This window comes from Mastomys coucha, unplaced genomic scaffold (genome assembly GCF_008632895.1).
Source record: "Mastomys coucha isolate ucsf_1 unplaced genomic scaffold, UCSF_Mcou_1 pScaffold21, whole genome shotgun sequence".
Lineage (NCBI taxonomy): Eukaryota > Metazoa > Chordata > Mammalia > Rodentia > Muridae > Mastomys > Mastomys coucha.
The window spans coordinates 18,893,114-18,908,874 of record NW_022196904.1 but is presented as its reverse complement, the minus strand read 5'-3'; the positions used below and the strand labels follow the sequence as shown (position 1 = coordinate 18,908,874).

Sequence of the window (15,761 nt, the reverse complement as noted above, 5' to 3'; positions counted from 1 at the left end):
CAAGTTCTAAGCCTGTTCCTCCTGCTCCTCCCCCTACAGGCCGCCTGATTTTTGACAACCTGAAGAAATCCATCGCCTACACTCTGACCAGCAACATCCCTGAGATCACACCCTTCCTGCTCTTCATCATGGCCAACATCCCACTGCCCCTCGGCACCATCACCATCCTCTGCATTGACCTGGGTACCGACATGGTAAGCCTGGCTGCTGCTTAGGGTTGAGGAGGGCCACCCCCACATGGTTGCGCCCTCTCTCTCTCTCCATTCACATAGCCTGCCTCTCTCCCATCCAGGTCCCTGCAATCTCCCTGGCCTACGAGGCTGCTGAGAGTGACATCATGAAGAGGCAGCCCAGGAACCCACGCACAGACAAACTGGTCAACGAAAGGCTCATCAGCATGGCCTACGGGCAGATTGGTGAGGACCACCAGGGCTCAGAACCAAGGGCCAGTCCAGCAGAGTGGACATGTACCTGGTCTGAGGACTCAAAGCATGAGACAAGAGACCTACGTCCCCTTCCTCTACTTCAGGGGGGAGGAGGGGCATAGGCAGAGCCCTAGAGAGTGTGTCTAAGAAAGCAGAGCCCATGAGGCTGAAGCAACCAGAGTCTAGACTCCTCTCGGGGTGCCTCGCTGTTGTTAAGTATCTCAAACAACCAATTCACTGGCTTCCAATTCACTATGGAGACACAAAAGCCCTGAACTTGTGATCCTCCTGCCTCCATTTCCCAAGTGCTAGAATTACAGGCATGTGCTACAATACCTAGTTTATTACTACCCGTGGATTAAACCCGGTGTTTCATTGCATGCTAGGCAAGCACTCTGCCACAGTACATCCCCAGATCTCTTACCTTTTGTTTTGAGAGGTGGTCTCACTAAATTGGCCAGACTGGCCTTGAATTCATTATGTAACTCAGCCAGGCCCTGAGCTTTCCATCCACATGTTCCAGTCTCCTGAATTGCTGGGATCACAGGCCTGTGGTATTAAGCCTGGCTCCTCCGGGATATTTACAGTGTTTGGGAAGCCTGAGTCAGGTAGCAGTGGGCCTGAGTATCATCCATATGGGTAGCCTCCTCCCCAAGGGGACCGGATGGCCATCTCAGGACCACCAGGGGCTGGAGATGAGGTGGCTTAGGCAACATAACCCAGCAGTCCACAGGCTACTGTGATGGTCTCAGCTGGCGTTGGGGAAGCATGGAGCATGCTGCCCAGCTCCAGCCTCACCCTCCCCTCGGCTTCTTTTCCCCAGGGATGATCCAGGCCCTCGGTGGTTTCTTCTCCTACTTTGTCATCCTGGCAGAAAATGGCTTCTTGCCTGGTAACCTGGTGGGCATCCGGCTCAACTGGGATGATCGCACTGTCAACGACCTGGAAGACAGTTATGGGCAGCAGTGGGTAAGTGGGGCTGGCGTTGAACCTCAGGAGCAGACCAACATCTACCTCCAGTCCCATGCTAACCACTCTCACCACAAAGCCCAGCTCAGGGCTTCCTCTGTAAGCCTGTCCAGGATAAAGCCTGGCTGCTGCTTATCCTTGGAGACACCCACAGGGCAATGATCAAGGCTGTCTAATTATTTGTTCTTGAAACACCTGTCACTTTCAGTGGTCCCAAGAGGCCACGAATCTAAGAAAGAGGGTACATCTGAGGTCCTGGGAACCCAGCACAGGGGGCAGGGCAGAGAAGGAGCCTGGGGTGTGGTCCCAGGATGCAACCCCGCCCTCGTATTGTTTTTTTTTTTCTCTGTAGACTTATGAGCAGAGGAAGGTGGTAGAGTTCACATGCCACACGGCCTTCTTCGTGAGCATAGTAGTGGTCCAGTGGGCTGACCTGATCATCTGCAAGACCAGGAGGAACTCCGTCTTCCAGCAGGGCATGAAGTGAGGGCCTGCAGCTATACCCTTTCCTGGACCTGGGGGTTGCCTGAATCTCTCCTCTCCATCACTTCACTTTCTGTTTTCCCTCTAAACTGATTTCCTCCTGAGGGTCCCTTGTTTTAGGTTCTAAGCTGGTCTGTTCATGGTGGGGTGCCCTGGGACCCCAGATTTCCCTTGTTTTCCCATTGCTTCCATGAACCTGCCCCTGCTTCTCTGTCCCTCTCCCCTTTGCCCCCTTCTTCCTCCTTCTCTTCCTTTTCTTTCTTTCTCCCCTTTTTATTTATTCTGCTTGAGACAGCCTCTGGATACTTAGCCCAGGTTAACCTCAAACTCATGACAATCTTCCTGCCTCACCTCCCAAGAACCAGCATGCCTGGCTATTTTTCTTTGTCACCAATCTTTACCCCTCATTTTTGGAGTCTCTCAGCTCTCCCATCTGCTTCTCCTGGATCCCACTGCCTCTGTTCCTTTCCCCTGTATGTGCATCATTGTCGACTGGTGATTCAGTGTCTTGGTCCATCTGTGTGCATTCCTGTCTGGGTGTCTATCTGCCTCTGTCTTTGTGGGTCGGGGGAGCAAGGTGTGGGGGCGCTCCAGGTCTAGCCTCTCCCTCACCTGTGTCTCCAGGAATAAGATCTTGATCTTCGGCTTGTTTGAGGAGACGGCCCTTGCTGCCTTCCTGTCCTACTGCCCAGGCATGGATGTGGCCCTTCGCATGTACCCTCTCAAGTGAGTGCCCGGTCCACCAGGAACTCCACACTCCCATACTCTCTGCAGCCTCCACCTCAGCCTTAAATCTTTAGCCCACTCACCCTGATGTTTCTCTGGATGTCCTGTTCTCTGTTGCCACCCCTGGGCTGATGCTACCAAGTCTCCCGACCATCCTCACAGAGGGACACTGCAGACCCCAGCCCTATTCAGGATCCAGGGCATCTAAGATCCTGAGAAGCTGGCCATCTGGTCTACCTACACACAGTCAATATTTATCCCTCATGTCCCCTCTCCTCTTTCATCTCTGCAGGCCCAGCTGGTGGTTCTGTGCCTTCCCCTACAGTTTCCTCATCTTCGTCTATGATGAGATTCGCAAACTCATCCTGCGCAGGAACCCTGGGGGTGAGGGCCACATGGCCAGGGTTGTAAAAGGCTGGGAGGGGAAGCAGAGGGCAGGCGGCTCCTTCTCCCTGTGCCTCTCAGTGTTCTTTCTTTCTCTTTCCTCTCTCCCCCCCTTGCCTATCACTCTCTTTCCAAGTGCAGCTGTGCATCTGAGAATAGGTTCTCCTTATGCAGCTCTGGCTGCCCTTGAACTCATGCCCCTTTTGCCCTGAGTTTCTCAGTGCTGGGATGACAGGCCTGCCACCACACCTTGTGTTTGTGTTAATGTTTCTTTCTGTGTTCCTGCCCCTTGCTCATGTGGCTCTCCTGTTTGCCTTCCTCTCTCACTTTGACTCTCTTCTGTCATTCCAGGTTGGGTGGAGAAAGAAACCTACTATTGACCTCAGCCACCACGTCACCCGTGTCTTCCCTGCCCCCAGCCCAGGACAGTCCTCTCTGGTCCCCCCATTTTGTACTCTGGGGGGAGGGGCCTTCTCTCCCCATGGCCCCCCTCTCTCCTTGTGGCCCAGGCTCCTCTCCCACACCTTGGTTACCTCCCACTTTCCCTCACTTCTCCATCTGGCTGGCTTCTCTCCCCCCACAGCCCCTGCCTCTCTTCTCCCTCCCTTTTCTGTGTCTCTCCCCCTTTCTCCCTTGCAACCCTGCCCCCCATTTCCTCCCTGGGCTCTTTTTTACTCCCCTGGGCCCCATCTCCTGGCTGATGCCATCTCCGGTTCTAATTCTGAACAATTATCAAATATATCAGTGGGGAGAGAAAAGATGTGTACGTGTTGTGCTTGCCAGCCAGAGTTGTGGGTGGATGGGGTGCTCTCTGCCAATGCCCAGTGTTGGGTGACTTATATGAGCCCAGTTTAGCTACTTGCAGTGCCACAAAATCTTGGGAGGTACAGAGTCATGGGTTTGGGGCTCTAAGAAGTTAGACTTCTCAGCACAGTTGGATTATGGACAGGGAAAAAGGAGGCAGGGACTGGATGGTAGAACTGTCCTGTCTCATAGGAAGAGGCCCTGAGGGAGGTCACAGCCTGATGGTAGTGTTGAGAACTGAAGCCCTCCTAAGCAGTCTTAACACTCATCAGTGTGAGGGGCAGGGAGGGAAGTAACTCATTGATGGCCAGAGCTACGGAGAAGGTGACAAATCTGGGCTCTGCACTGAGACCGGCCCGTGCTCTGAGTCACTGTACTCATCTCTGTCACTGGGGTCAACCCTCATGCCTTCACACCATCAAGAGCATGAAAAGAACAAGAAATGTTGGGAACAGAGAAACGGCTCAGTGCTCTTGCCCAGGACCCAGGTTCAGTTCTCAGCACCCACATGGTGGCTCACAATAATCTGCAGCTCCAGTTCCAGGGGAGCTAGTGCCCTTTCCTGGCTGCTGCAGGCAGCAGGCATGCAAGCAGGGCACAGAAATACATGCAAACAAAATATACATAAAATAAAGTTAAGCCAGGGATGGTTAAAGGCCCACTCCTTTCATTCTGGCAGATGGGTGAATCTATGAGTTTGCCGCCAGCCTGGTATTCCTAACAGGTTTTAGGCCAGCTATACGGCCTCACAGTGAGACCATGTCTCAAAACAAATTTTTTACAATTTAAAAGAAAAAAATTAAAGTGTGTGTTCCAGTGTGCACCTGTAATATCAAAACTGGAGAGGTGAAGCAGGTAAAGTCTAGGCAGGGGCTCTACCACTGAGCCACACCCCCAGGCCCTCACAGGGGAATTCTGGACAGGGGCTCTATCTAGGGAGGTCTGGAGTTTTTTGCTTTGGGATGTTGTTTTGTTTGTTTGTTTGTTTTTTGGTTTTTCGAGACAGGGTTTCTCTGTGTAGCCCTGGCTGTCCTGGAACTCACTCTGTAGATCAGGCTGGCCTGGAACTCAGAAATCTGCCTGCCTCTGCCTCCCAAGTGCTGAGATTAAAGGGATGCGCCACCACCGCCTGGCTGTTTGTTTGCTTTTTGAATTTTTGAAACAGGGTTTCTTTGTGTAACACCTGCTGTCCTTAAATTAAGAGAGATCTCACCGCCTCTGCCTCCTCCACTGGGATTAAAGGAGTGTACCACCACCATCTGGCCCTCAGTGTTTTGTTTTGTTTTGGTTTGGTTGTTTTTAAAGATAGGTTTTTCTCTGTGTAGCCGGGACTGTCTTGGAACTCACTATGTAGACCAGGATGTCCTTGAACTCAGAGATCTGCCTGCCTCTGCCTCCCAAGTGCTGGGATTAAAGGACTGCACCGCCATCCCAATGGCATGATTTTTAGGGTTTAATTTTTTTTTTTTTTATTATTTAATTTTTTAAAATAGGGTCTTGCAATGTAGACCAGGCTGGCCTCATATTTACAGTGATCCTCATACCTCTGCTTCCCAACTGTTAGGTTTACAGGAATATACCACCACTCGTACTTCTTAGGCTGTTTAATTTTAACAGAAACCCAGAATCTAATTACAAAGCTTACATTGGGCATTTTGTATCCAACCGTGGAGGAAAAGCCCCACCTTTTCCACTTCACCGCCACTAGGTGGCAGCAGCAACCCCTTTAATTTAACCATTCCGATTGGACAGTTAAAACTTCTTCCCTGGAATTGAGCCACCCAGCATGCCAGTTGAAGGAGGGCACCAGGACTGTCAGCCTCCCAGCGCAGGGATCTAGGCGGTGGCAAGGATGCTGTGAGCTCCTATGAGTAAGTGTGTCACATGCCAACACATCAGAGCCAAGCTGATTGTCTTAGGGTCTCCCCTGCTGTGAAGAGACGCCATGACTGAAGCAACTCTTATAAAGAACATTTAATTGGAGATGGCTTACAGGTTCAGAGGTTCAGTCCATTATCATCACGGCAGGGAGCATGGCAGCATCCAGGCAGACACAGTGCTAGAGAAGGAGCTGAGAGTTCTGCATCTTGATCTGACTGCAGCCATGAGAGATTACCTCCTGTTGACCACTCCCACACTACACACTTCCTCCAACAAGGCCACACCTCCTAGTGCCACTCTCTGGGCCAATCGTAAACATTCAAACCATCACTGATACTGTGTGTGGTGCATATGCCTTTAATCCCAGTTTCCCAGAGGTGGTGGCTGAAGGATAGGAGTTCTGAGGCCAACTTGGAACTACATAGTAAAACCCTACCAAAATCAAAACAAAAAAGGCTGGTGTGGTGGCTTTTTTCAGGTTACAGTACTGGTCACCAAGCCTGGCAACCTGAGTCTGACCCCAGAACACACAGTAGGAAAACACCAACTCCTGGAGGCTGGCCTCTGACCTCCACACTCTGCACCTCTGCACATGTGTGTGTGTGTGTGTGTGTGTGTGTGTGTTCTCTCCCTCTCCCTCTCTCTCTCCCTCTCTCAAAACCATGATAAATAATATAAAGCTTTTAAAATAATCAAATTCTTGGGGGTGTGGCTCTGGTGTAGACTACTTGCCTACCGAAGCTCTGCGTTTGATCTGAGCCCTGCATAAATAAGGTGACAAGACATCTCTGATCCTTTCATTATTGTTATTGTTTGTTTGTTTTGAGTTTTTTTTGGGGGGGGGGTTGGTTTTTCTTTTTTTGGTTTTTTTGAGACAGGGTTTCTCTGTGTAGCCCTGGCTGTCCTGGAACTCAATTTTCTAAACCAGGCTGGCCTCGAACTCAGAAATCCGCCTGCCTCTGCCTCCCAAGTGCTGCCAGCACTGTTTGTTTTTAAGACAGGGTTTCACTGTCTTAAATTAACAAAGTTTCTGGATCCCACTGCCTTCTCCCGAAGCTCTGCCTCCCACCATGGAAGCTCTCCATCTTTGCTGTAGTTTGAGAAGCAGAGACTTGAGGGTCATGAAATAGAAAGACTTGGGTGCTGGAGAGATGGCTCAGGGGTTAAGAGCACTGACTACTCTTCCAGAGGTCCTGAGTTCAACTCCCAGCAACCACATGGTGGCTCACAACCATCTATACTGGAATTGATGCTCTCTTCTGGTACATATACATAAAATAAATAAATCTTTAAAAAAATAAATAGAAAGACTTTTGCTTAGTCCTTCTAAAGAAACTGAATTGGTTCATATAACAACAGCCAAACCCAGCTGACCTTTGCCGCCAAACTGGTTTCCAAAGTTCTATGTCTTTTCCAGTACTCTGACCTTACAGTGTCCCTCATTAGTCTTTTTGGATTTTTTTTAAAAAAGATTTATTTATTATTATAAATGAGTACATTGTAGCTGTCTTCAGACACACCAGAAGAGGGCGTCAGATTTCATTACGGATGGTTGTGAACCACCACGTGGTTGCTGGGATTTGAACTCATGACCTTCCAAAGAGCAGTCAGTGCTCTTACCCGCTGAGTCATCTCACCAGCCCCATTTTTTGTTTTTTGGTTTGTTTGTTTGTTTCCTGAGACAGGGTTTGTCTGTATAGCCCTGGCTGTCCTGGAACTCACTCTGTAGACCAAGCTGGCCTCGAACTCAGAAATCCGCCTGCCTCTGCCTCCCAAGTTCTGGGATTAAAGGTGTATGCCACCACTGCCTGTGGATTTTTAAAGGTTTATTTATTTATTATATGTAAGTACACAGTAGCTGACTTCAGATGCACCAGAAGAGGGCATCAGATCTTATTATGGGTGGTTGTGAGCCACCATGTGGTTGCTGGGATTTGAACTCAGGACCTTCAGGAGAGCAGTCAGTGCTCTTAACCGCTGAGCCATCTCTCCAGCACCCTCTCCCCTTATTTTAAACCTCATTAGTCTTTAGGCTAACTGTACATTTACAGTCCTTGACTGACCTTCTGAAGCAATGTTGGACCCCAAGTGGGAAACCCAAACAATTTCCTCCTGTGTGGCCCATACTGGAATCCCCAAACTCAGGAGTTCTGTTCCCAGCACCCATGTTTTGGACAGCTCATAATTGCCTGTAACACCAGTTCCAGGAGATCTAAAATCCTCTTCTGGTGGCATACATGAAAAAACATATAAAAGAGGCTGGTGAGATGGCTCAGTGGGTAAGAGCACTGACTGCTCTTCCGAAGGTCCTGAGTTCAAATCCCAGCAACCACATGGTGGCTCACAACCACCCATAATGAGATCTGACACCCTCTTCTGGTGCATCTGAAGTCAGCTACTGTGTACTTACATATAATAAATAAATCTTAAAAAAAAACATATAAAAGTAAATCTTTTCTTTTTAAAGAAAAACATTTATTTTTAAATTATGTGTACCCGAGTGTGGGTATGTGCACATGAGTATGTCTGATCGGCTAGAGTTATAGTTACAAGGCAATTGTGAACCACTGGGTGTGGGTGCTGGAAACCAAGCTACCATCCTTTGAAAGAGAAATAAGTAAGCCATCTCTCCAGCCCTACTTCTAAAGTAAATACTTTTCTTTTAAGGAAAGAAAAAGTACCGGCAGTGTGGCGTACACCTTTAATCCCAGCACTTGGGAGGCAGAGGCAGGCAGATTTCTGAGTTCAAAGCCACCCTGGTCTACAGAGTGCGTTCCAGGACAGCCAGGGGTATACAGAGAAACCCTGTCTCAGGAAAAAGAAAAGAAAAGAAAAGAAAAGAAAAGAGAAGAGAAGAAAAGAAAGGAAAGAAAATTTTAAAAGCCGGGCGGTGGTGGCACACGCCTTTAATCCCAGCACTTGGGAGGCAGAGGGAGGCAGATTTCTGAGTTCGAGGCCAGCCTGGTCTACAGAGTGAGTTCCAGGACAGCCGGGGCTACAGAGAAACCCTGTCTCGAAAAACCAAAAACCAAAAAACAAACAAAAAAGAACTTAAAAAAAAAAGAAAAAGTAAATTAACTACTTCCCAGACTTACGCAATCAGAAACAAAATATCTGAGTTTGCGCCCAAAGTTTCATTAAGCTCTCTCCCGACAAAACGACAGCTCTGCACGGTCCCCGGAAGTATGCAGAACGCTTGTTTCTGCTATTCGAATTCCCACAAAATCCTTGATCCTGACAGTCCACCTGCTGTATTGCACGCTGTGCCTCCTGAAACTACAATTCCCACAATGCCTACAGACTCCCGACAAGCTCTTAGCATACATCTCCCAAGATGTCTTGCGAGGCAAACCTCCCTCTTGACGCCACGATGACTACAACACCCATCATGCTCGGAGGCCCAACTACCGCCCCCTAGAGCTCCCAGCGACGCCACTTTCAGAGAGTCCGGGCTCGGGTGGGGCCACCTCCCTAGGTGCTGCTGGGCTCGGGGCTGTTTACAGCCCTTCAATCCACCGCAGTGCAGACATGGCGGCCCAGAAGGACCAGCAGAAGGATGCCGAAGTGGAAGGGCTGAGCGCCACGTGAGCAAGCAGGGTGTTACCCCCAGATCCGAGATGCAGGAGTCCCCGCCCTCGAGCATAGAGCTCTCCCCTTCAGAGACATCTCCTCAGCCTCTCACCCCCTGGGAGGGACTCAGTTGTGTTAGCTCCCTCTCGGGATCCTTCCCCCCAATAAGAGGTTCAAGGTCACGCTTGGGACCATGTGTGCTAGAATCTGGGGTCCGTTACCCTATTCCTGCCTTCAGCTGCTCTGCCCCGCCCTTCAGGACCCTGCTGCCCAAGCTCATTCCCTCTGGCGTAGGCCGAGAGTGGCTGGAGCGGCGCCGCGCGACCATCCGTCCCTGGGGCACCTTCGTGGACCAACAACGCTTTTCGCGACCCCGCAACGTGGGCGAGCTTTGCCAGCGCCTGGTACGCAACGTGGAGTATTATCAAAGCAACTACGTGTTCGTGTTTCTGGGCCTCATCCTGTACTGCGTGTGAGTGCCTCCCCGGCCCCGCCCTCGATAGTCAGACCCCGCCCCCCGGCTGCCAGGCCCCGCCCAGACCAGTTAGCCCCTTTGTCAGCACAGGACCCGGTCAGTCTGTACTCCTGCATCCACCTGACCAGGGTGCAGTGTGACCACATGTGACGCGACCTTCGCTGACCTAGAAGGACGTAACCTCCGTCTGTGTCCAAAGCTAGACGGGTCTGACTGACGCAGCCTCGGATACCTAACTCCTGTCTCCCTCACTCTTCCAGGGTGACATCCCCCATGCTGCTGGTGGCTCTGGCTGTCTTCTTTGGCGCCTGTTACATTCTCTATCTGCGCACGTTGCAGTCTAAGCTTGTGCTCTTTGGTGAGAAATCCCCTGCCCAAATGGCTCCCCCGGTCTTTCTGATCTCACGGAATGCAAACCTACAAATATTTGGGACTCAAGTCGGCCCCCACCGAGATGTACACTAGAGTCACTTAACCTGGTCCTTGAAGGAATTAGACCTACCAGGTGCTCCCCTCCAGCTCCACTTCCCAAACCCAGAGAGACCCCAAAGCCCTTGGCACCTCTGTCTCTTGTAAATGACTTAATTCAATTCCTCCCAAACCCGGACGGAAAGCATCAACTGCAGGTACCCACACTGGACACCAGGTGGCAACCTTATGCAGGCCTAGATCCGTGTTCTTACCTAAGCTTTCGCCCTGAGCTCTGTAAGTCGGGTGGCCCCAGACTGTCACCAGGCCCACTGGGAAGAAAGGTGTCAGGGACGACCCACTGAGGGGGAAATCCAAGGGTTTCCAAGGAGACTGAAAAGAAGTCTTTCATAGCCCAGCAAGTTTAAATACCAGACAAAGTTAGGCTGTGGCAAAGGAATACCTGAAGTAGGTCAGAACTTGGCTTCTGCAGATAGTGGCCACTAGCACATACACACTTTCAGACATAGGAGAGCGTGGGGGCAGGAATGAATATATATATATATACACACACACACATACACACACACATACACACATACACACATATATACATATATGTATACATACACATATATGTATATATATATATATACATTTAATGAATATATATGTATATATGTGAATATATGTATATTAGGATTAAAAGAGTGTGCCGCCATGCCCTAGCCTTAAAAATGTATAATGCAGGCCCTCTGGAAGAACAAGTTAAAACTGCTGGGTCACCATTTCCAGCCCCCCACAAACCAAATTCTTGTGAAGCGCATCAAAGAACACATCCTTAAAACTAGAAGTTGGCCTGTGCCTTTAATCCCAGCACTTGGAGCTAAAGCAGGAGGGTTGCTACAAGTTCAAAATAAGCCTAGACCTCAGAATCTTTAAAAAAATAATCAAAATAAGTGTCTAGAGAGATGGCTCAGCAGTTACAGTTGAATACTGTTCTTTCAAAGGGTGCGGGTTTGGTTCCTAGCATCCAAGTCAGGTGGGTGCCCCGTGGCCACCTCCTCGGGCACCTGAACTCTCGTGCACATTTGCCCACACAGGACACACACATAATTCAAAATAATGTATCTTTACAAAGTGAAAAAAAGGGAACAAAAATCCATAGGTCAGATTTGGCTGTGGAGCCACCAGCCTGAGACTCCTGGTGACCAGACTGGAACATCAGGCCCTAGTCTGAAGTGACCTGGGGAATGCTGTGGGAGGCAGAACTAGAGAGCAGAGGTGGGGCTGAGGAGGCTGCTATGGGGGCGGTGTGGTTTGGGGAGGCAGGGTAAGACCAGGGCTGGGAGACCCTGATGTGAGGAGTCTGTATTATTACATGGAAGGTTCCAGAGTCTGTGACACTAGGTGGGTGGAAAGTGGCTCTGGTTACCTGTGGGAAAGAGTCAGGTGGGAATGGCTGCCTTACACCATCTGTTCCCAGGCCGGGAGGTGAGCCCAGCACATCAGTACGCCCTGGCTGGTGGTGTCTCTTTCCCCTTCTTCTGGCTGGCCGGTGCTGGCTCTGCTGTCTTCTGGGTCCTGGGTGAGTACAGGGTCTGTGTAGGGTGAGGCTGGGAGCCAGGTGAGAGCACACGGCCTGAAGCACCCCTCCCCCTACAGGAGCCACGCTGGTACTCATAGGCTCCCACGCTGCCTTCCATCAGATGGAGCCTGCAGATGGTGAGGAACTGCAGATGGAACCTGTGTAAAGTGTCCTTTAGGACCTGCCAGCCTCTCCAGCCAGCTGGCCGTCCCATCTCTGTCTGTTCTTGTCCTCCCTGGCCTTGCCACTCAGCTCCGAGCCTCCCACCTGAGGCCTCAAACCCAGGGAGAGGCTTTGGAAATAAAACTGTTACAATTGCTATTAGGCCAATACTTTCCTGGTATTTTCTCGTTTATAGGTAAGGAGGGGTTTTACTAAGAAACAAAGTCTGGGGCTGGAGAGATGGCTCAGCTGATAAGAGCACTGCCTGCTCTTCCAGAGGACCTAGGTTCAGTTCCCAGCACCCACAGGGCAGCTCACAACTGTCTGTAACTCCAGCTGCTGGGGATCCAGTGTCTCTGGCCTTCTTAGGCACTTGCACAGCCCCCCCCCATACACACCCCTACATATAATTAAAAATAATAAAAGTAAGCTGGGTGGTGGTGGCACACATGCATTTAATCAAAGCACTCGGGAGGCAGAGGCAGGTGAATCTCTGAGTTTGAGGCCAGCCTTGTCTACAGAGCCACTTCAAGGTCTGGCATAGCTATATAGTGAGACTCTTAAAGAAAGAGGGACGGAGGGAGGGAAGGAAAAAAGAGAAGGACTATGGCCAGAGAAGTCCTCCCAGTGTGAGTGAACCCGACCAGTTAGCGAGCAGCTGCAGGTCCTTCAAAGAGAACGTTCTGGGCAGACAGGGCAGCAGTTACAGAGGCAGTACAGCTGACCTGTGAGTGGCCTGGAGAAGCTTGGTGAGGGAGGCTGGAGGTTGCAGGAAGCTTTGATTTTTCTCTTGAAGAACATGAGAGAGTTAGTAATTGTTTTTTGAGATTGGTTTCATGTAGCCCAGGTTGGCCTCAAACTCACTATGTAGCCAAGGCCGGCCTTGAACTCCTGATCTTCCTGCTTCCACTTCCCAGGTGCTAGGATTACTGACATTCCACGGTGCCCAGTGCATACATGGTAGGCAAGCATACCACTGGTTAAGTTGGCTTGTTAGTAGAGCATGCAGATTTGACTGTACACAGACCCTGGCGATGTTTCTGGGAGCCCGGAGAGACACAGCTAGGCAGCAGGAGAGCAGGGAGTGGGGTCTCCCAAGCCTTGCCTTGCATAGACTCCTCCCCCCGTGTCCCGACCCCCATATCTCCACAACATTCCCCTCTCAGGTCTATATCACGGGCTCACAGGGTACCCAGCATTGCTGTGGAACCCTGCCTCCGTCATGCAAGTCACGGGCAGAGCACGACAGCTGTGTGCCTGAAGCAAAGCCGGTGTAAGGAAGTACGTACTCGCCAGGCAGTGGTGACGAACAGCTTTAATCCCAGCACTTGGGAGGCAGGGGCGGGTGGATTTCTGAAGCCAGCCTGATCTACAGAGTTCCAGGACAGCCAGGGCTACACAGAGAAACCCTGTCTCGAAATTTAACAAACAAACAAACAAAAGGTAGTATGTACTCAATGGAAAACCCAAGGACTGGGGGTGGGGTGGGGGAGGGACATGGCTCAGGGGCTAAGAGCAGTTCCAGGGGCCCTGAGCTTGGCTCTAAGCACCCACTCTGGGCATCTCACAACTTCCTGTGACTCTATCCCGGGGGGAATCTGACAGTCTCTTCTGACCTCCACAGGTATCCACATGTACACGTGCGTGCACACACATTCACACCCATGCACACACACAATTGAGAAACATGAATTCTGAATGGAAAACAGTAGACTTCAGAGACTCCATATGAAGGAGGTATACAATCGTCATTACTTACGTTTATATATATGCTGGGTGGCATGTCACATGCCTTTAATCTCAGCACTCAAGAGGCAGAGGCCAGCCTTGTCTCTATGGAGAGCTCCAGGTCAGCCAGGGCTACATATTTATACATATCTATACACATATGTACATAGACATCTCCACATATACAAAAAGAGGTGGGAAGCCCAGGCTTACCTTTATGTGTAACTGAGGATGACCTTAGACTTCTGATCCACCTGCCTCTTGGTCCTGAGTTCTAGGATGGATGATGGGCTTGTGCTGCCCATCGTGCCTGGTTTCTGTCGTGCTGGGGAATTGAACTCAGGTGAGCACTCTACCACCTGGGGTATAGTTGGAGTCCCTCGTTTTAATATTGATCATTTTGTTTGCTGTGTGTGTGTGAGAGAGAGAGAGAGAGAGAGGCAGGGTCTTATCATCTAGCCCAGGCTGACTTGGACTTCACAGTGTAGCTCAGGCTGGCCTCAGCTTTGTGACAGTCCTGTGCCTTAGCCTTCCAAGTGTTAGGATTACAAACAGGAGCTACCACTCCAGGTCTTGATAATATATATTGGAGAAATGCTGTTCTGAGCCGGGCAGTGGTGGCACACACCTTTAATTCCAGCACTTGGGAGGCAGAGGCAGGCAGATTTCTGAATTCGAGGCCCAGCCTGGTCTACAGAGTGAGTTCCAGGATAGCCAGGGCTATACAGAGAAACCCTGTCTCGAAAAAGAAGAAGGAGAAGGAAGAGGAGGAGGAGGAGAAGAAGAAGAAGGAGAAGGAGAAGAAGGAGAAAAAGAACAAGAATGAACAAGAACAACAAGAACAAGAAGAAGAAGGAGGAGGAGGAGGAGAAGAAGAAATGCTATTCTGCATATATTCAGTACAATTGTCCATTTGACTTCATGTGTGTATGGTGTATGTGCATGTGTGTGAGTACTCAAGCATGTGTGCCTGTGCATGTGTGAGTGCACAAGAACATGTATGTGCATGCCTGTGAAGGCCAGAGGTCAGAGTCAGGTGTCTTTGCTTGTTGCTCTCCACTTTGTTTCTTGTTTGTTTGTTTTTTTAAGACAAGATCTCTCTGTGTAGACTTGGCTATCCTGGAACCTGCTCTATATACCAGGCTGATCTCAAACTCATGGAGATCTGCCTGCCTCTGCCTCCCCAGTGCTGGACCATTATGCCTGGCAAATTCCCACTTTGCTTTTTGAAATAGGATCCCTCATGGAACCCGAATCTCACTTATTTGGCAAGACTAGCAAGACCAGGGATCTCCCTGTATCTGCCTGCACAACACTAAGATTACAGACCATGTCAGCACAGCTGTCTTTACATGGGTCCAAGGGATCTGAACTCGGGTCCTCAGGCTTGTGCTGCTAGCCCCTACTTGAGCCATCTCCTCAGCCCCAACTTTCACTTTTTAATTTTTTTTTTTTGAGACAGGATCTCAAAAACATACATAGTCCTGGCTGTTTTGGAACTCACAGAAATCTGCCTGCCTCTGCCTCCTGAGTAGCAGGACTAAAGGTGTGCACCACCATGCCCAGCGCCAAAATTTCACTTTTTAAAAACCTGGGGCCTCAAGAGGTGGCTTAGTGCACTGGTCACTCTTCCAGAGGACCCAGATTCAACTTCCAGCAGCCACATGGCAGCTCACAACTGTCTGTAATTCCATTCCCAGGGGATTGGTCACCTCTTCTGGCTTCCTCCAACACCAGGGAAAACACCCACACACATACAATAAATCATATTTAACAGCAACAAAACCTTGAGGCCAGCCTGGGCTACAGAGTGAGACCCTGTCTCAAGAAAATAGATGATGGATAGATAGATAGATAGATAGATAGATAGATAGATAGATAGATAGATGTAGATGATAGATAAATGATAGATATGATAGATAGATGATAGATGGATGATAGATGATTGATAGATGATAGATAGATAGATAGATAGATAGATAGATAGATAGATAGATGTCTTTACTATGTGACTGAAGAGAACAGAGTCTCCTTTGTGAATCCAAGCATAATGATGCACACCTTTAATCCCAGCACTGGGGAGGCAGAGGCAGGCAGATCTCCATGAATTCAAGGACAGCTAGGGCTACACAGAGAAATCCTGTTTCAAAACAAACAA

The 15,761-nt window shown here is 49.8% G+C and overlaps 2 protein-coding genes across 3 annotated transcripts in view; both read left to right on the top strand.

Annotated features, from left to right (window-relative positions):
- Positions 1-3,745, top strand: part of Atp1a3 (ATPase Na+/K+ transporting subunit alpha 3) — a 28,794-nt gene extending 25,049 nt beyond the window's left edge. For both annotated transcript variants that reach the window (XM_031385711.1, XM_031385710.1), the window contains exons 17-23: positions 40-194; positions 293-416; positions 1,249-1,394; positions 1,747-1,877; positions 2,502-2,603; positions 2,896-2,987; positions 3,339-3,745. In XM_031385711.1, coding sequence (XP_031241571.1) covers positions 40-194; positions 293-416; positions 1,249-1,394; positions 1,747-1,877; positions 2,502-2,603; positions 2,896-2,987; positions 3,339-3,367 — 779 coding nt within the window. In that variant the 3' untranslated portion in view covers positions 3,368-3,745. The remainder of the gene's footprint in view (positions 1-39; positions 195-292; positions 417-1,248; positions 1,395-1,746; positions 1,878-2,501; positions 2,604-2,895; positions 2,988-3,338) is intronic.
- A 5,264-nt stretch (positions 3,746-9,009) lies between these two features.
- On the top strand, positions 9,010-12,035 carry Rabac1 (Rab acceptor 1). Its single transcript, XM_031385709.1, has 5 exons — positions 9,010-9,256; positions 9,502-9,714; positions 9,978-10,075; positions 11,612-11,713; positions 11,791-12,035. The coding sequence occupies exons 1-5, from the start codon at positions 9,201-9,203 to the stop codon at positions 11,877-11,879; spliced, it is 558 nt and encodes a 185-aa protein (XP_031241569.1). The 5' UTR covers positions 9,010-9,200; the 3' UTR covers positions 11,880-12,035.
- The last annotated feature ends 3,726 nt before the right edge of the window (positions 12,036-15,761 follow it).